General features: G+C 40.9%; 1 protein-coding gene across 3 annotated transcripts; it reads left to right on the top strand.

Annotated features, from left to right (window-relative positions):
• The first annotated feature begins 17,642 nt into the window (after positions 1-17,642).
• LOC143142586 (2-oxoglutarate receptor 1-like) lies at positions 17,643-21,574 on the top strand. 3 transcript variants are annotated; one of them, XM_076303574.1, is made up of 2 exons: positions 17,643-17,730; positions 18,767-21,574. In XM_076303574.1, the coding sequence occupies exon 2, from the start codon at positions 18,774-18,776 to the stop codon at positions 19,803-19,805; it is 1,032 nt and encodes a 343-aa protein (XP_076159689.1). In that variant the 5' UTR covers positions 17,643-17,730; positions 18,767-18,773; the 3' UTR covers positions 19,806-21,574. The 3 variants fall into 3 exon arrangements, with proteins under 3 accessions (XP_076159689.1, XP_076159688.1, XP_076159690.1); XM_076303573.1 differs by having other exon boundaries at positions 17,674-17,730; positions 18,273-21,574; XM_076303575.1 differs by having other exon boundaries at positions 17,714-17,730; positions 18,764-21,574.
• The last annotated feature ends 281 nt before the right edge of the window (positions 21,575-21,855 follow it).

Raw genomic sequence — 21,855 nt, 5'->3', positions numbered from 1 at the left:
ATTAATTTTCATTTCAAAGTATATGCATTGGTTCTGAACATTTCAACCAGAAACCCTCTAGAAACTCTGTTCTAGGCCTACAGTATACTAAGGCAATGGTTGGATGGTGTTCAGTAAAGTAATGAGTGTCTACATTGAAAACTGAGTATGAAGTGGTGAATAAGTGTGGCATTTTGATAGGCGTTGTTTTAGGAATTAAATCAAGTTACTTCCTATTAGATTTTAGGTAGAAAATTGTGTGTGGTGTTTTGCAAAATGTGTTTTAGGAAATTGAAAACTGAGTCAAACTCTGAGAATTTGTACTGTATGCTTTTGCAGATTTGGTGTGGGGTTATGGTGTTTGAAAGACATGTTTGTGTGCAAATAATGAGTGTATAAGCAGTTTGAGTAGTTTCATGATCCAGCTCTATTCCCTCTCACCCTTTGCGGTCCTCTGATTGAGTGTCTGTTATGTCAGCTTTCCATCAACAATAAGATGTCATAGTCAAGAAGAGTCTGTGATTCTGATCCCTCATTGGCGGAATGATTTATTGTAAACGTGCTAATTACCAACCATTTCATTCGAAAATGTTAAAACAACAATGTTTTTTAATACTTCAAAATAACATTTGATCAGTGTTGCCACAGTTACCTTGAAAAAGTAATCTGATTACTGATTACTGATTACTCCTTTAAAAAGTAACTTAGTTACTTTACTGATTACTTGATTTTAAAAGTAACTAAGTTAGATTACAAGTTACTTTATTAGTTACTTTCAGCAGCTGCCGACAACACCCCCAATAAAAATGATAACGGTTTTGTCAATACTCAATATAGGAAGTGCATTTTAACAGCAATGTATAGCAGACATCCCAACCTAACCTACTTAGATACTGAAATTCAGATGTTTGTTCAATAATGTCTAAGTACACCAAATAAGGAAGGCCTATTGATAGAAACTGTTATAGTAAAATGTTGATTTTTTTTCATGTAGCCATGGCAACTAGCCATCTTGTAGCCTATAGGCCTGAATAATATGCAAATGAAATTACACTTGTTAAACTCACCTCAACAAGTCTTTTGCAATCATTTAACCCGCCATGAGCAATGCTAAAGATGCTGTTACAAACAGTGCAGTGTGCAAGATTATCATTATGTTTTAATCTTTTGAGACAATTGGGTACACTTTTGTGTAGTCTGATGTGAAATGGGTCTTAAATCTTCCTTTTTGAGGGGCACTGACGCTGCCATGACGCTTCTGTTCCTAGATACACTGAACGGATTAATTATGTCTGGGAGAAAAGAGATATAAGCACTTACACTGAAAACGGATTGGTTGATTTAGCAAAACAGACCAGGATGCTCTCTGTCTTGGATGCGCTTCAGGCACAAACGCACCCCTCCTCTCTCTCTCCTTCTCCGTTGTGTGCGCATTAAGCTATGCACACGCGATTTAAGGCAAAGATTCTAGAATCTTTGATTTTAAGTCCGGTCTGGCTTGCGTGCTCTTGTTCGCTCTAGGTTCCGGGAGATTTTATGTAATTTGCGGGCGTCAGGAAGCCGCTATCAATATGTGGAAGACTCCCAAAACTTCGGGAGACTTGGGAGGTCTAGCTAGACAGCACTTTGTCGCCAGCACAGAATGTACAATGTACCTTAATGTTGTCATGTTTAACTGACACAAACTCAAAGTAATGACTGATGAAATGTGCATCTCTCTCTCTCCCTCCATTGTTGTTTACGTTTGTGTCGCTGTGTCGTGAATTGTCCTCATGCTGAAAACGTGAGCATAGCCTCTACATGACATTAATACCCAAGACAAGAAGAAAGCAAAGAATATATCTTTTTATTAAGGAACATGACAAAAATAGTAACGCACAGTAATTTAGATAAGTAACTTTAATCTGATTACTGGTTTGTAAATAGTAGCGCGTTAGATTAGGCTACTCATTACTGAAAAAAGTGGTAAAAATAGACTAACGCGTTACTAAGTAACGCGTTACTGGCATCACTGCATTTGATAAATGAACCTTACATTTTTCAGTAGCCATAGGTGTGTAGATTTGAGCAAAATCTTGTTTTCTTCTTACCGGGGCTTTGCCTGAAATATCCGATTTTATTTACCACACTCGGAGTTAGTGCTGGGCCTATTCCCAACCTTTCTCACGGCACATCAACTTCTCGAATTCTCGTCGCAAATCAAAATTCCACTGGAGCTCCAAGCGGATTTGTACAGGCAGCCTTACAATGCTGAGCTCTTGGAGTCACGGTAAAATGTAATTTTTGGTACATTGCTAATTTAGATACATTATGGTGTGGGTGCTTGCGTTTCTTAAGGAATTCACCGTCTTGGTTTGTATAGAAATTAATATTAAGTGACACTAGCCTACACGTAAGAGGTTGGAAATATGGGATGGCTGGTAATATGTGACGTTCCGATACTGCTCTTCGTACTATTATCTGTTTAATAATAACTAATATTGACATTTCTTATTATGACCGCCGCGCAGCGAAGCGGCGGTCATATAGGTTTAGTCAGATTTTTTTTTTTATTTTTTTTTTTTTTTCGCATGTCCAAATTTCTGTCAATGAACTGTAGGGCCTAGGATGACCATTTTTTCCGTATATTTGCCTCCAGGGGTCATGTTAACCCAGTTCATGTGCACACATGTGCACAAACAGATACACACACACACACACATTCACAGTAATCATACGTATGACCAGGGCCGGCCCGAGGCATAAGCGAACTAAGCGGCTGCTTGGGGCCTCCTGGCCACCAGGGGGCCCCCAATCGAGTTTTTTTTTTTTTTTTTTACATAATAAATAACGTAAACAAGTGACATCAATGAATGAATAAATGAAACAATTATCATTCAAATTAAGAAAATTATGATTTCATGATCAATATGCCTGCCTACTGCTACTGTGTCTGCCCGCCTTTGAGTCACGCGCATAAAGTAGACACCTCGGGTGCATATACAATTCGTGCAGACACTGCATCAAGTTCAACAATCGGAAGAGACGGTTATGTTCAGACAAGTCACAAAAAAGGACGTATCTCTCTGGTGCCGAAAACAGAACGAAGAAAATGACAGAGGAGGAGAAAAACGAGCAAGATACAGGTATGTTTTGCATGATTAATAACAGTATGTTTTGTGCTTGAGGTAGCTAGCTAGCTGTCATGATCTAATATAAGCCATCACCAGAGCTAAATCTCCGCCATCAACAGAGAAATGTCTCCCATTAATATATATTTATCTAGATGTATTTCAGATGTCAAGGATATTGGGATTGTTTTGGATGTCCAATCAAGCATGTACCCTTGCTCTAGGTGGGCTTATTATGTCGTAAATTAAAGTTAGCTAGCTGACTGAAGTGGACATTAGCACTACAGTAGCTACATGAAAACGTAGCTGAAGGCAAATTTACCACAGAGGGATTGTTTCTGATTTCGTACCTGAAAGTGTTGATAGTTTATTACTGCTCTATAATATGTGACATAGTGGTAAGTCTGATAGCAACAACAGACTAAGCCCAGGCTCCCAGTCCCAACCCAACCCACTGACTAGCGCGACTCTGGGCATCGGTAACGTTCCAGCTTCATAGGCAAAGATGGAACAGCAGTGCGCTCTGCTCTAAGATCTTTGGAGAGAGATGGTAGTGTTTGAGAAAATATACCATGTTGGGTGGGGAGACTTCTGTGATGAAAATAAACTTACATTTGATTAAGATAGTGGCAAGTGATGTAGCGGTGCTACCCTAATATTTAGGCTGCAGTAGATCACCATGTTAAGCGTTCACCATACTGCAATTAAGTATACTCTTTTGATTATGCCTCATTTGCCAATAGAATATGAATTGTTACATGTGGAATTGCTTGTTATTTGAGTGTAAGTAATGATAGCAAAATAAACTCATTCTGCTCGATCAACTATGCACTTATGCAATATTTTTTTTTTTCAGAGACACTGTTGAAGTAACCTGACCCTAGCCAGATGAATTTCGCTCCGCCTAGCTCCACTCATCCATCTGGAACCGATCCATTGAAATGTTGCTTCAGAAGGCTGGACCTAATCAAAAAATGCTTGCATATGATTGAATAAGCCACTTGTCCGTCATCTATTGACGTGCTACTTCAACCACTCTCATCGAAGCCAACCCGTGACGCTGATAACAGTCTCACAGTCGCTTCTACGCTATGTCACATCTATGAAACTCCCGCCCTGCGTCCTGATTCGCTAAACCATAAAGTTGGTTGGAGAAATCACTCTCAATGGAAGAGGTTCCAGATGGATGTGAGTGAAGCTAGGCGGAGCTAAGCGGAACGACATTCATCTGGCTAGGGCCAGGTTACTGTTGAAGTCCTTTGGAGCACATCTCTACCTCTACCTAACTCTACCTACCAGAAGGTGAGGTTTTCTTGATGGCAAATGGTTACATAGCCTGTTAATATGACACGACACATTTAACATCGTTTTTTTTTTTATTTATTTATGTATTTATTTAATCATTGCAGGTTCGTCCACTGCAGAGTTGCAGATGCCTAAAAACCAGGAACGAAGTAGGAATAATTATGACCGCCGCGCAGCATGCCCAAATTTCTGTCAATGATTCCCGGGACACTGAAAGACCGGGGTACACGAAACTTGGTGGGCATGTAACTCCACATGGATAGCATGGAACCATCGTTTTTCGTTTTGATCTGTAGCCCCCCCGCTGGACTGGACCCCCCGAAAGGAGAAAAGAGTAGTGCAGACACAGTTTTCTGTGAATATCTCGAGAACCGTAAGGTTTAGGAGGACCATTTTTTTTTTGTATGTTGATCTCAAGGGGCCGTGTCAACCCATTCCATAACCACTCATTTCATGTATAGCGCCACCTAGTTAAACACAAAAAAGTAAAAATGAGGTGTTGTAATCGCAGGTATCTGTGACCTAACATAGTCAAAACTGCATGAAATTGGAAGTGTAGGATCATTATGACACCCTCTGAATGCACGCCAAGTTTCGTGGAATTCCGTTCATGGGGGGCCACACAATAAATTAATTTATGTTACTATACACCAACTGGCCTGTAGGTGGCCGGAGACAGTTTTCTGTGAATATCTCGAGAACCGTAGGGCCTAGGAGGTCCACCTTTTTTTTGTATGTTGATCTCAAGGGGCCATGTCAACCCATCCCATTACCACTTATTTCATGTATAGCACCACCTAGTTAAAAATTAAAAAGCAAAAAATTAGGTGTTTTCATCACAATATCTCTGGCTGACATGGTCAAAACTGCACGAAATTGAAAGTGTAGGATCATTATGACACCCTCCGAATGCATGCCAAGTTTTGTGTACTTTCGTTCATGGGGGGCCTTACAATAAAACAATTTATGTGTACATTTAGTGACGTACACCAACAAGGATTCCCGGGACACTGAAAGACCGGGGTACACGAAACTTGGTGGGCATGTAACCCCACATGGATAGCATGGAACCATCGTTTTGATCTGTAGCCCCCCCGCTGGACTGGACCCCCCCGAAAGGAGGGTAGGGCAGACACAGTTTTCTGTGAATATCTTGAGAACCGTAGGGCCTAGGATGACCAATTTTTTCTGTATGTTTGCCTCCAGGGGTCATGTTAACCCATTCCATGTGCACACATGTGCATAAACAGATACACACGCACACACATACATTCACAGTAATCATACGTATGACACATACTCACACAGTAGATATATGTACGCATGCATGCATGCACTAACACACATACGCAGACAAACACACAAGCACACACATAAACATAAACGTGTGCACGCACACATGCACACAATTCAAGAATTTCTCAGAATTATGAACAGGGAAGATGGGGGTGGGGTTGTATAAAATGAATTTTACATGTGAAATCTATGAACTAATCATGTTTTGGTACTTGTTGTCTAGCAGATACCAGTGAGAATTGAGTGTGGATAATGCAATTTAGTGAGACAGTTAGAATCATATAGGCCTTTCAGCGTGATACATTTTTTTAACGGAAAAAATGTGCTGGACTGGGCGGCGGTCATATTTTGTATCGCTCTGCGGTACATCTAGTTTTAAAATATATAATTTGTATGCGTATATAATATGATATATTGCCCTGTTTATGTATTGTTGACCATTGTTGACCTTGTAATACCACAGTTGACCATGCGCATCATAAAGCATCTTTGGAGGGTTAGTTCCTGCGAATTACATGCAACACACAAATCCACAGCAGGGAAGCCTATAGGCTGCTCTGGGAAAGGATTCTCTTCTGTCTGGCATCCTGCTTCCCAGGGCTCTCTCCGCTTAGCAGTCCTTAGCTGGCCCAGGGGATGTGAGCCTCTTTTGAAATATTCAACAAATCGTGGGATCACAGGGAACTGGTCTAATTACATTCTGGATGTGTAATGCCTGCGTCTGGTCTTCTCTCCCTTTCTTCCTCTGCACTAACGGCCTGACGTCATAGTTACAGTGCATGTGGCATTACCGCTGCTGACAGCCTCTTCTTCATTCTTAGGGAATTATACATGAAATTGGAACAAAATGAAAACAAATAGCGGCGGTTTCAGCTACAAGAACTCGCAACATGCAGTCTGTCTGTGGGCTGCATAATCCACTGTCTGATGACTGCAATGAAAAAACTACTGTATGCTTAGATTTGACGGCATGTGTAAGGCAGTGTCTCTCTCTTCTCTCTCTCTTTCTCTCTTTCTCTCTCTCTCTCTCTCACTCATCTCACTCACTCACTCATTCATTGGCAGCGTGTATGTCTGGTTGGGAACTACCCAGACTGAATATTGATGTTGCTGCTTCTTGATCACTCACTGCAGTGCTGATGGTAGTATAGTCCACACCCAGGAAATGAAGGAGAGATTGAAATAAAGAGTGGATGATGGACAGAGAGAATAAGATTAACAAATATATCATGTAACAGGTGGTTTAACATCACTGTAAACTACCATGTATCATTTTGTAGGATAAACCTGTCAAATGTCACCTGGGTCAATTCTTGGCATAACACCATGGGTCGTTGGCAGGGAGACAGTGTCTTTCACTGCATTATAGGAGACTCATATATGTGACATGAAAGCTCCTGAGGCCTTCACAGAACATTTTTATCCTGGTCCTCCGATTCCCTGCAGTGTGCCCCACTTATGATTGTGGTTGCTATGGCGATTTATTACTGTGTCAGTATCACAGGCCAATAATGTGGGGTATTTCAGGGATGGATACTCTGAATGTAAACTAAACGGGGGCGAATTTTAAGGCCCTCCCTGCAGAGTATTTAAAGAGTAACGTCTTTGCTCCTGGAGCTCTCTGTAAAAAAAACTGATGCATTAATGTGGAAAGATGTGCTTTGTGCCTGAGGTACTCAGCTGTGTGGCTATGAATCATCCAGTAAATGTCTGTCTGTGGGTGGGTAAGTGCTCATGCATAGATATGTGTGTAGGTGTGTGTTTGTGTGTGTATGCGTGTGTGTGTATCCACCTCCAGACAGACAGATGGATAGATTCAGAGAGACGGATAGATACACTGCTGTTGAAAAGTTTGTGATCACTTATTTTAGTATATTTTTTTTTTTTTAATTTTAATTCCACTCTATATACAGAATGCAACTGTTTCTGCCCTACATGGGTCTTGCATAGTTTAGAGCCATGGGTCACTGTCTTCCTTTAGGAGAAAACTGGACCCAGTCAAGTACTGTCCACGTGGTGTGGTGTCGATTCCTTTTATCACAATGTCCCTATAGCCTGGGAATTCTCATACGAACCTTCGAAAAATTTGGGATTTACTCTACAGGTCTGTCTGGCCAAGAGGCCATTGAAGCCCATTTCCAAGATAGGTACAGTAGGTAACAACCAAGGTAAACAACTGCATTTTAAACTTTCGTTTACAAGATTGCTACACTTCTGAAATGGTAAGAGTATAATCCACCAATGTAAGTTTAATTTCACTGCTAGTTACGTCCCCGCAGGAAGTCGTAAGTCAGTGAACCTTTTCTAGGCACTCTCAATTGAGAAGGGTCTGTTGTCATCGAGGCAACAATGTCCCACTTCACCACCATCAAAGCCTGCCCAGACCCCCACACTCTCTCCACTATGCTCAGATGGAATCATACTCTCCTCCAGTGTCTGGTCTGCATCTTCTTCTTTGTGATGGACACCTTAGGTTTGTCTGTCCTTAACACTTCTTTCAAGTGTTCTTCTGTCAACTGTGCATTCTTTTGTCCATATTTTCTCTTTTTTGACCAGCCATGAGACATATATTTTTCTTTACAAATCTGTCGCCAGCATCGCATCCTGAAGTCACCTGTTGATGTTGAAACTGCTATTTCTTTCTATTCTCTGGTTAGAGTCAGTTTGCGCTCTTCTGTGAAAGGAGTAGCATGCAGTATTGTATCTTCAGTTTCTTGGCCGTTTCTCACATGGAGTAGCTTTCTTTTTTCAGAACAAGAACAGATTCAGAAAAATGTTTCTTGTTTCTGGCCTTTAATCAAATTGATAGATAGATAGATAGATAGATAGATAGATAGATAGAAAGATCTCATCACTCATTCATGGGTAAGAAAACCTTTGTTGTTGATGCAGATGGAGAGATGGCGTGCTGTGCTGAGGTGTTGAGTGGCTGGGTGGTTTTGTGCGTGTATGTGTGTGTGTGTGTGTGTGTGTGTGCGGCCTGCCTGCCTGCAGCTGACGTGTGTGGGGGAGGAGAGGTGCCATGGAGGCCGCTGTGAGGGCTAGAGCAGAGAGGAGCCAGTGGCGAGAACGCCCACGCACCACCTACAGCCCCTGCCAGGCCCGAGGTAAAGACACGCGCACACACATGAACACATAAACGCACGCACGCACACACACACACACACACACACGCACACACACACACACACACGCACACGCACACACACACGCACACGCACACACACACGCACAGAGAAACAGTTTCTCTCTCACTTTCTTTCTGACACACAGACAAACACATCCACACTCTCTCAATACACAACATTCTCTCCTTCTCTCTCTGTAGCTCTCCAACATATCTACACACACACACATTTAGTGAGTGTATACAGCACCATTGTCTAGGTAAGTTTGCTATTAGTATAGTTGAAAATATTATTAGCCATTGGAATTATTATTTATGGATATAAACAGAGATGTTTATCTGTGAAATAGCCTATTCAAAACATGCAAGTCAGTCATACAAAATATTCAAGTAAGACAATCATACCTTTCCAAATGTAATAATAACGATTTCAAGGTATCTCAAACACATTGTAAAATATCAGACATATGTTTCGATACATAGCTGATGACATAAAGACAATAGCAAATTATATCCAAATTTTGATGAGCTGTTTATTTTAGTGAGAATTGTGCTCCATCTAGAGGCCACTACTTGATACATTCTATTACAGTTTTTTTTTCAATTGTTTACACACAATTTTGAAAACCGGGTTCTTTTTTTCAAAATATAATCACAATTATCCAAACACCACACTCAATTTGCATAATTCCTAGATTGTTTGCAAATTTACACACTTCAGTCAAAACATATACACATTTGTGAAAATGCTATTAGTTTTCTTTTAACCAACACAGTCCTCAATGATCAGACACTATTGCCGCCAGTTCCACACTGCTGTGATAAATAAAAAACACGTTTGTAAAAAAACTAATTTTAGGAAATAGCATGTGCTAGATTTTTGGCCAGACATTGTTACTTCATGATTAGTTTGAGATATACTGTAGGGAGAATGTACACAAATAGGCCTACCTACCAAGCATGGCACAACCCTGATGCTGCAGACTGAATATTTCAAGTATTTATTTCAATACTTACAGTATTTCTTACCATAATCAGTTACAGTAATCAACCAACAATGAAATCAATGAAACAAATAAAATCTGTAGACAAATAAAAATTACTGTCTGAAGTAGGCTACATACACTTTGACTCTGAAGAAAAACTAAGCAACAAGAATAGTGTAACTATTCATCATCTCTCTGTCTGCCTCTTCCTCTATCTCCTTCTTCTCCTCTTCCTCTACCTCCTTCTCTTCCTCTACCTCCTTCATCTCCCCTTTGAGCTCCCCCTCTCATTCTCACTCTTCTTCTTCTTCTAGCTCCTTCCATTTTTGTTGAAGACAGGTGAACTCAACTGCTGCCTTTTATAGCACACCTGAGTGCTGCGTTTTCAAATTAGCACATGTGTGCTTCCACAACTGGTGGATGTGATTATCCAATTCGTTCATTAGTGTGGACATTGGCAATCCGGGGCTTTGTAATGACAAGGAAGTAACCTCACAATCCTTATCTGTGTCTAAGGTGTGAAAATGTGTGTAGAGTTTTACAAATCACTGTGTGTAATGTTTTGCAAAAAGGGTGAAGCAGACATTGTGTGTGCTAATCTGTGGAGGTGTTTTGCTCCTTGGAGTAGAATTTTGCAAATTGTGTGGATTTTTTTATTTTAGTGTGTAAACAATCGTAAAAAAAACTGTAAAAGAAAAAGTAAACATGAACTGAGATTTCATGCAGAGTGTCTCTATACACTTATGTTCTTGATATCATTGCAATGGCATCATTATCAAATTACTCAGGAGATAACTGCAATGATCACTGCATTGTGAAAGCAAAAACAGTGTTTATAAGAAAATACATCCGTTTTCTCACGTCATTTACAGTAAAAGATGATGCGTTCCAGATATCAAGTTTCACAGTAGCCTACTGTATTTCTTGGTCTTCTATTGTTATTTAGAGGAAATGAATAACTTGGTCAGATGGAGATCTGAAGAGATGTAGAGTGATTGAAAGATTTTGTATAACAGGTTTGACCAGGTTCCACAGTTGTGTTATGAATTGTATTTAAAGTTTTAGCACTACAACTGAGCAAATCATAAAGCAAACTATGGTAAACAATTTGGGGAAATGATCTAATTGTGATTCATTTTCCGACAGATATTGAGATTGCAATCAAGATTTCATATGCACTATAAGGCAAGCTTCAGTTCAAGATTCACTATTACATTTAAAAAATGTGTTTAGGCATTACCATTAAGATAACATTGAAATATGAGCTACTATATTTTTTAATCCAAGGGTAAAACCAAAATATAGAAATTACTTCCAAATAGCTTTAAGATAGGCACATCTGATTAGTGAGCATGACTGTCTGTTAACTAGGCGGGTCAATATATTGAAAAAAAAACACCTAACCTCAAAAAAATTGATACAAAAGGTTTTTCAACTGATTATGATACCTTTAGATGTACTTAATAACATATTTAAAATCTAGTAAAATCTGACATTTTCAAGATGGCGTCCAAGATGGCCACCAGAAGCTAATTTGGGATATCTGAAACATTAATCAGCCTAGGAAAGTGTTTTTCGTGTTTAATCAGATTTAGCGGTCACTGAATCATATATGTCACACTAAAGTATCAGATCATCATTTTCAAAGACTTAGAATTTTCAAGATGGCGTCCAAGATGGCCACTGGAAGCTAATTTTGGCTATATCTGACGCATTATTCAGCCTAGGAAAGTGTTTGTCGTTTTTAATCAGATTTAAAGGTCACTGATTCATATATGTCAGACTAAAGTATCAGTTCATCATTTTCAAAGACTTGTCATTTTCAAGATGGCGTCCAAGATGGCCACCAGAGGCTAATTTTGGCTATATCTGAAGCATTCAGCCTAGGAAAGTGTTTTTCATGTTTTATCAGATTAAGAGGTCACTGATGACTCTTCATCTCCACCTTTTTTAGTGTTCTTATAGTAGTACCTGAGGATGCATGATGTTTTCTCTCTCAGTGTCACCATGCCTTCAAAACCTTTCCCTTCTGTGAAACATATGTCATTCCCGTACCGCTCCCTCAGTTTAGCTTTCAGATACTGATTACCGAATGGAATGGAATCAACCTCAATCAAATATTCTTTCATGTTAGATCCAAGTACAGAGGCAGTCAACTGTTCTTAATTGTGTGCATTTCTGCAAGACACTCCGCTGTTCGTGTAAAAGATATGGATTACCTTGCACTGCTGCCTGTGGAACGTGTCAAAATGAACAATGTGACAATCCACACAAGTTCCTTTCAGAGGAGTCAGAGGATGATGAATAATGATATAATAATTATTTCTGATCTACTTATGCATATGGTTTAAGATTCAGTTTAATTAGCTCCCCCCTAATGATAAATGCCAACAATTATTGATCTACACAAATATACAATGCATGCCTATACAGTACATGGGTCATGGTTCATTAAAGTCATAAAACAGCCACTTACTCGCAAACTCTACTCTACATATTGTAAAAGCATATACCCTGTACATGAAATATAACATTAATCAACAAAATAACATTTCCATCTTCCTCCACACCAAGCATAATACATACTCTATTTTGTATAGGCAAATATAGTGTAAAGCCGATACATTTTGGCATATACAGTCCAGGGAAAACAAATGAAACACCCTAAAATATATATTTTCTGAAAGCATATAATCTGTAGATAAGATATTGCACCATTTAAAACATTTCCCATCTACCTCCATGCCATGAACAATGCATTGCCCTCTATTCTGTATAGGCGAATCTAGTGTAAAGGGGATACATTTTAGCCTATATTGTCCAGGCAAAACAGATTAAACACCCAAAACCATATATTTTCTAAAAGCATATAACCTCTAGATGAGATATAACACCAGTTAAGACATGTCTTATCTTCCTCCATGCATGCACAATACAATGCCCTCTATAATGTATAGGCGAATCTAGGGGATATATGTTGGCATGTTAAGTCCAGGGAAAACAAATTAAACACCCTAAAATATATATTTTCTGAAAGCGTATAATCTGTAGATAAAATATAACACCATTTAAAACATGTCCCATCTTCCTCCGTGAATGCACAATACAAAGCCCTCTATAATGTATAGGCGAATCTAGTGTGAAGGGGATATATGTTGGCATGTACAGTCCAGGAAAAAGAAATTAAACACACTTAAATATATATTTTCTGAAAGCATATAATCTGTAGATAAGATATAGCACCATTTAAAACATGTCCCATCTTCCTCCATGAATGCACAATACAATGCCCTCTATTCTGTATAGGCGAATCTAGTGTAAAGGGGATATATGTTGGCATGTACAGTCCAGGGAAAACAAATCAAACACCCTAAACTACATATTTTCTGAAAGCATATAACCTGCAGATGAGATATAACACCAGTTAAGACATGTCCCATCTTCCTCCATGCCATGAACAATGCATTGCCCTCTATTCTGTATAGGCGAATCTAGTGTAAAGGGGATACATTTTAGCCTACATTGTCCAGGCAAAACAGATTAAATACCCCAAACCATATATTTTCTAAAAGCATATAACCTCTAGATGAGATATAACACCAGTTAAGACATGTCTTATCTTCCTCCATGCCATGGAGATGGTTAATAATCCTGTATTGCATTTGCTCTTAAAACGCATTGATTTTAATTTATGGCTGAAAAAGGTAGATCATTGAAACATTTTCAATTTTAACATTTAAAATCCTATTCTTGTTTAATTTGACCATCATTTGATATCAATTTCACCCCTGAAGGCTGAATAGTAATTGAGATATAGCCATTCTAACCTGTTGACAGCCATTTTGGCAGCCATTTTGAAAATGACCCCTTTCCCAAGCTCAGATTTTACTAGATTTTTAGTATGTTATTTAGCATGTCCAACAGTACCAGAATCCATAAAAAAACCTTTTGTATCAATTTTTTTGACGTTGAACCCTATATTGACCCGCCTAAACCCTTAGAACCCGATTGAGGCAAAGTGCGTCAAAAAGACACCCTTTTTTCTCTGTTACATTTCTCCGGAACTGTTCATTGCAGCGAGACGAAACCTTTATTGTGTGACAGAGCAGAAGTGGGGCTTTCCAACGAGACTATGCACTTGTCTGTGCGATCAAGTATGAAAATAAAAAGAAATCATGAAATTGCATCATATTTACAGTCTATACTTCTCTGCGTTCACCTGGCGACCCATTACTCTCGACATGAGGACGACATGACTTTAAAAAACATATGCTACATAATTAACCATTGGGTCAGAGTCAATGCAATTTCAATTTGATTTTGATTAATCTTTCAGACCTAGAACAAGCCACTTGGTGCTGAGGACTCATCCCACCCTGGTCACATTCATTTCCAACTCCTATTTATTGTATTGTAGTTTGCATACTGTGTACACCACTAGCCAAAACCAAATTCCTTAATTCACTTGACTGAATAAATTTGATTCTGATTCTGATTTTGGATCAAAAAGCATCTATAAAGCTTTTATGATAATATAGTGATTGTATTGAGCACATATAATAATGAACAATACTGCTGTTCTGTGCATTATTTTACAGTATGTTGTATATAAATATAAATATATATAAAGGACAACAGCATGAGTCATCAACCTAAACATACCAAAAAATAGCTAAAATTCTTTACTTCTCTGTTGAAACTGCACATTTGACAGTAGGGTGGGATGGCATTTTGGATGATGTATTATTGAGATTTTTCAGATTTTTCACATAGAGTACATCACAATGTCACATCACCATTTGTTTAGCAGACAAAAACTTATTTTTCAGTGCATCTATTATTCACTAACCACTCACCATTGCAAATATGTGTTTGTTAACAACGAATTATGGTTACTGGTTGCACACACTTTCTTCCTCATTCATGCTGTTACGGTTCCCCACCGGAAAACCGCCACATAAAGTGGAGAACAACGACTGGGTTAAGGCTCAAAAGGGGTATTTATTTATGTTCCCTAAAAAGGGCAAAAAGCAGGCTCGGAAACCGGCAAAAAGGCTCAGAGGCGTTGAAAAACCGGCGACGACACGGCTGTAGCAACCAGCAGAAAAAACCCAGACAATGCTCTGCAGACCAGGTCTAGAATGAGCCTTTTGAAGAGGCTGGCCAGGTGCACCGCATCCTGGCTAATTGGATCACCTGATTAGGGAGCAAACACAGAATACGGCAGGTAACAGCACCCCTACCACTCACAGCCAGTAGGGTGTGCCAAAAATCATAACGGTAAATCAGAAGGAACTTCGGGGGCCGTAACACCCTCCCGCCAAAATGGTGACTCTAGTCTCCATAACTAAGAAGAAACAGTCTGGCAGTAAAATACCAAAGTCAATGAGGAAAAGTTTACAATACACATACGACTAAAGTTAAAAATACTTACACTTTGAAATTGAAATAGATTAAACAGGTAAGACAAGACAAACCAACATTTTGCCACCTGGGTCAAATACACGAGGCGTTGCTTTGGCCTCATCCAACTTTTTAATTTTTGTTTGGACCCCACCAAGGTGTTTCTTCGCGATATCACGTGCAGTGTAGTCGTGACCTAATCTCACCTACGTGGTGCAGCACATTGCGGGGATGCGACTCACTCACTAGCGCATCTTTGAAAACGGCCAGAGGCCCAAGGCAAGTGGACTCCTGGACAACTTGAGGCGATGACACGAGACTGAGTGAGCCATTTGAAGACTGAATGGGTGAGGTGTTAGATTCACCAGGTTTTTGCAATGGCAATTTCGCTATTGCTATTGGCAATCTGGGGTTTGAACCAAACTGTTGTGTTATCTTAATGTTATCTGCAGACATCAAACTCTTGGCAGCGGCAGAGGGGTCAAGTAATTCCAGCTGACCGGAATTTAAATCAGCAAGAAACGTATCCCATAAGTCATCAAAGACAACGGGCGAATTTTGCTCGTCCCTTTTCTGGGATAAGGCACGAGTTAAGGCCCCAGAGGAGGGAAGCATTTCAGGGAATCTCTGCGTGCACTCAGCTAAAGCAGAGGAAGGCGGCATAGACACTACTTCAGGTGGCTCAACTGACTCTTCACAAACATAACCTCCAGTGAGATCATCCTCCAGAATTATTGAGACTCTGGGGACCTGAAATGGAGGGACAAGTTTACTATTAGCCACGACATCAAATGGTGCTTGTGTAGCGATTGGAATCTCGACACCCTGCTGTTTCGCAGCCAGTTGCAACCTAGCGCTCTCAAGCTGAGTAGCCAACTCACGCTTCCTGGCTTGCAACATTAACTCCTGCGTACTAACAAGTAGCTTTAGCATATAATACTCATGGTCTAACTCTTCGACAGTCGCCATTCCAATACGAACAAACTGAAGCCTAGAAAGGGGGGAAAAAAACAGATGTCGTCAATTATCAAAAATTGAAACAAGTCCGAAGCTGCAACAACCTTACAAATATGCAGTCAACGCTTAGTAATAATTGCAAGTGGCCAATAAAAGGACCACGGTTCAAGTGCGCTGAAATTAGGATTAGATTAAACACTCAAAAGTTTGTATGAAGCGCACAAAAGGATACAGCTTAATGCTGCTGCAAAGATTAAGTATTTACTTTAAACAGTTAGAGAAGTAGTCTACCACATACACTTCAATAACAAAGCGCTGCAGAAGCGACGCAAAAACAACTATAGGCCGAGCCTATTCAAGAAGGGCTTAACGCCACACACAAACAATGCGAAAAGTGCAAGAAGGAACAACAGTGCATCAAACTGAACCAGTGGAGTCCCAACCTCCCTAAACTGAAGCTCTAAGCCTGGCTTTCTTCTGGCCGTACTGAGCTCGAGGCCTCACAGGACCCCCTCCTCAGATATTGCCCGAAAAAAACGCAAAACAGCACCGCGACTTCCCAAGGAAACTCCACTAACCGAGGAATGCACTCACCTTGTTAGTTCCATGCACACGCAAAAACGGGAAAGCTAAACACTCGTGACAAAAGCAGTCAAAAGTCTCCCGGACGAGCCCCCAAATTACTTATGTTACGGTTCCCCACCGGAAAACCGCAACATAAAGCGGAGAACAACGACTGGGTTAAGGCTCAAAAGGGGTATTTATTTATGTTCCCTAAAAAGGGCAAAAAGCAGGCTAGGAAACTGGCAAAAAGGCTCAGAGGCGTTGAAAAACCGGAGACGACACGGTGGTAGCAACCAGCAGAAAAAACCCAGACAATGCTCTGCAGACCAGGTCCAGAATGAGCCTTTTGAAGAGGCTGGCCAGGAGCACCGCATCCTGGCTAATTGGATCACCTGATTAGGGAGCAAACACAGAATACGGCAGGTAACTGCACCCCTACCACTCACAGCCAGTAGGGTGTGCCAAAAATCATAACGGTAAAACAGAAGGAACTTCGGGGGCCGTAACACATGTATATAAATCCCTTACTATAGGAAGAGTCTCATGTTTGTTCAACTTGTTCAAGCTCAACTTATCATCACAACGTTATCTTGTTCACTGGCGTCATTTAACAATACTTCCTACAGTATGAATTCTTGAGATAACTCATCGTTGGTTTACAACAATTCCTTGGAATTTACAGTATGTGTGCTTCTTCTGTCCCACAATAGTTTATTTTGTTTGCATATTACTGTAGTTCCCCATGTCGTGACCATCTCACACCCAGTATAGTTTAATTCACTTCCCTGTAACATTCTCACATGGCATCGCTCACAAAGAAACCTGATCCTGTAACAATACCCATCTTCTGTAAAAAAAAAAAAAAAAAGCTCTTCTCTGTTTCCTTCTGGGAATATGAGGAACCAAAATGTACAAGGTAAGAAGTACAGCCCCCAAGCCCTTTAAGTGGAGCATATCGTCAAGGCAATCAGAAAGACAGAGTGCTACCAAGGCAACACCATCGGTGAGTCAACTGTACTGGGTGTCAAAATGTCAGTGGTTTAGATTATTGGTGTAATTTGCCAGTGTCTTAGTTTGCTATTTTATATATACAAATCTAAACATTTGATATAAATATGGATGAAGTCAGTCTATCATCAGCCAATCAATCAATCAGCCATGAGCCACTTATTCTGTCAAGATGTTCTTGTATGAGTTTATATCATCAGCTTACTTTACCAAAAATGTAAAAGAAAAGTACTTTATATTAATTTACATGACTTAAAATGGTATTATTCATGATTTTTTTCAAACCATTGTGCATCAGTGTAGCTGGATAGATGAAAATGTTTTTGCATATGGGCTTCAGATGTAAGGAAAACATTTGTTGTTAAACTTGGTGAAAATATTAAGATAAATACACGTATACCTCCAAAATGCAAGGAACCTAAAAACTTATGCATGATTCAATTGTCCTTAGCACTGGTTGTATTGACAAAAATGTCCTTTAAAATTGAAGTGTCTATGGTAGGCCTATGACGTTCTTACAATCTCATCTTTTTACAGTAGATGGTGTGCAGATGTAGCCCAAAGTACCGGTACTCTGAACATAAAGCATCATCATACCATGCATGTTTCTGTACTGACCTTTGAGATTGGTTTTATTTGTATTTTGAGGAAGTATTTTGCAGTTCTCTTTCAATTACAAAAAAATATAAAAATGCTTCATTATATGGCACACAGGTGCTATTGGGGTTTATTTACTGTCTTTGAGGATGCTGCACATATAACTTTACTGAATATGTGATGTCTTCATCTTTTGTTCACCATGCATACCAGATGTCATACTTAAAAGCCAGTAAAGATCATAATAAAAGGTTGCAAATTATAGTCCTGAGTATCACTAATTACTTTTGTTCCAACCCTTAACTGTGTATACTATGCTAACAGTCAAGTCAGGTTTATTTATAAAGCACTTTTAACACAGTTGTTGGCCAAAGTTCTGTACAATCTATATACTATAAAAAAAACCTCTCAGTCTTATAATGTGTCATTAGCAGCCCGGGGATGGCCTACGTCATTTACCATGGGAACAGCTCGGAAGGGAACTGTACTGACGTGGACCAGCTGATGAAGCGTTACTACCTGCCCGTCATGTACGGCCTCATCTTCATCGTGGGCCTGGTGGGCAACGTCACCTCTCTGCTGGTCTACTTTGCCAAGCTGCGTCCATGGCGGAGCAGCAGCGTGATCATGGTGAACCTGGCGTCCACGGACCTCCTCTACGTGTGCAGCATGCCTTTCCTGGTATACTACTACACGCGCGGCGACTCATGGACGCTGGGCTCCTTCATGTGCCGCTTCGTGCGCTTCGGCTTCCACTTCAACCTCTACGGCAGCATCCTCTTCCTCACCTGCCTGGCCATCTTCCGCTACGTGGCCGTGGTGCACCCGCTGCTGGCGTCGGAGATCCAGCGCGCGCGCTGGGGGGTGCTGGCGTGCGTGGCGGTCTGGGTGCTGGCGGCGGCCCAGATCGCGCCCATGCTCACCATGATCACCATGGTGGAGTTGAACAACAAGACCTACTGCCTGGACTTCGCCAGCAACGACCCCAAGCAGCTGTGGTGGTACGGCTGGCTGCTGACCGCGCTGGGCTACCTGCTCCCCCTGGTGGTGGTGTGCGCGTGCTACATCTGCATCGTGCGCGCGCTGGCCCGCGGGCCGCACACGCGCAGCCGTGGACGCGTGCGTGCCCGCCGCCTCATCGCCGTGGTCATGGTGTGCTTCGTGGTCTGCTTCCTGCCCTACCACGTGCTCCGCGTGCTGCGGGTGCACACGCGCCGCAGACTGGACTCGCCCTGCCTCCTGGACCGCTGGGTGCACGCCGCCTACATCATCTCGCGGCCGCTGGCCGCCCTCAACACCGTGTTCAACCTTGTGCTCTACACGCTCGCCGGCGACCGCTTCCAGGTGGCCTTCGACAGCCTGTTCAAGTGCCAGCAGTGTCTGACCAAAGCCAAGAAGCGCATCAATCTAGCGGTGATCAGCATAGCCACCTCCAACACACCAAAGGAGACTGACACAGACACCACCAGATAGGGGAATAAAATATCAAATACAAGCAAATGGACTGGCTGTGTTAGCTTGCGTGCATTCAACTCTATCTATCAAAGCTGCTCATTCAACTCTATCAAAGCTACTCATTAATGTGTAAGTGAGCGTGAAAAACATCAGGTGCACACAGTGGGGTTGGTATTAGTGTGGGATCACTAGCTTAACTGATTTGTAATGGCATCATGTGTGTGGTCAAAAAACACTAATGTTCCAAAACAGTTTGTAAAAGAGTAGCCTACCCTACACTGCAAAGTCCATAAAAGTTTTTTTTTTTCTCTCTCTCTCTCTCTCTCTCTCTCTCTCTCTCTCTCTCTCTCTCTCTCTCTCTCTCTCTCTCTCTCTCTCTCTCTCACACACACACACACACACACTGTTATGCCCCCTGCTAGGGTCAGGGAACTATAACAAAGCTAAATAAAGCAAGGGCAAAATACGGCAGACAACGGTGGATACATTTGAAAATAATCAATAATTTATTATGATTAAACTAGAACACAAATTAATGCAAAGAGCAATGTTCTAAACAAATAGCAAGTGAAGGCCAGAAGGCCAAAAACAAAGCCGCCCAATTTCCAGGCCTCTCTTCCAGACTCTCACTCTGAGAGGGACTGGAGACCTGGACATAGTGTGGGCGAGAGCGGAAAGCGGAGCGGAAAGCGAAGCACAAAGCGAAGCGTAGCGTGGCAGCGGTGGCGTTCTGCGAGGAACCAAAAAACAAGCCGGCCTCCTGGAGTGACGTCAACCAACCCCTTTTATAGGGCTGGTCCAATTAAGCCCCCTGCTGGAGTGTCTGAAAAATACAGAGAGACAGCAGGAACACAAACAGCTAGGGACGTAACAACACACACACACACACACTAACACACACACAGCAGGAATTTCCCAGCACATCCTGACAGCATTATGACCTGAAATTTGAGTACAAATGTTACATAACGTAAAGCATCATAATGCCATGCAGGTTTTTATACTCACCTTCTTCGAGGAATATTTATTTATTTTGAGGAAGTATTGTTCAGTTCTCTTACAATTCCAAAGTTGCATGAATGACTATCAGTATATTATTACAGTATAGACCACCTCTGGTGAAAATCCCATTTTTAACTTTGTTAACATGCCCGCATGGTGTCTGTTTTACAAGACATACAGTATCATGAGTGAAAAAAGCAGTCAATGTCATGAACAAGGATTTCTGCTTTGGATCTACGATCAACCAAATTAGGATGTTCAAGTCAGGAGCCCCGTGGTGGCAGGAGGCAGGAATAGGCTGCATGCGAACTGATTGCTCCAGGTCCCATTGCGATAGCTGCTTTCTATAGCTCGCTCCGCTCTAACATCTTTGGTTACATCATTGCATGGGAAGGATGGAACAATGCATTACGGTGGATTCCGATTGAAGGATAATTATAGTCAAAATCCAAACACTGTGTGCATCCCCTGTGACAAAGTCTTTGCTCCTCTTTTTTTGGGATTCGGGGATTTTCCCATTTTTGCATTACATCACATTGCATTTGACCAAAGATTGACCAAGATGTCACGAAATGTCTCACAATTGTAAACATGATGAGAAATGTACAAATTGATTATTTATGTGTTGCTTACCCTCTAGCTATTGCTCTTGCAAATACAAACACATTTAAGTTTTAGTTGAAATTTTGCACTATGATGGAAAAGTACAATTCGCCAGCACAGAGGCATATAATATTACCCATCTTGACCAGCTGTATGACAGTGTAAATAAAAATGAAATGAGATGTTGCATGTTGTATTTTTTCCTACTGGTCTCAGATGATGTGTGCTGAGGAGAAGTGTGTGAAAAGTTAGCTGACCACAATGTTACATAAGCTGTGGGGAAGCACCTGCAGTGCCTGTAGGGACATATAATCTATTTTGTTTGAGGCATTTACCACTGTCAATAGACTCAGTAAATGCTTATTGTTACACAATTGCAGAATCCATCTTAGGTTACAGTCAGGTAAGAATAGAGTGTTTTCCCAGCAACAGCCAGGAGTGCGACAGTTGAGTCATCACTCAA

This window comes from Alosa pseudoharengus, unplaced genomic scaffold, assembly GCF_046254945.1.
Source record: "Alosa pseudoharengus isolate Yale_2024_CS ecotype anadromous, Long Island Sound unplaced genomic scaffold, YU_APseudo_1.1 YU_APseudo_1.1_scf_24, whole genome shotgun sequence".
NCBI lineage: Eukaryota > Metazoa > Chordata > Actinopteri > Clupeiformes > Clupeidae > Alosa > Alosa pseudoharengus.
Note: the sequence above shows the minus strand (reverse complement) of the source record. Positions and strands in the feature narration are given on the sequence as shown.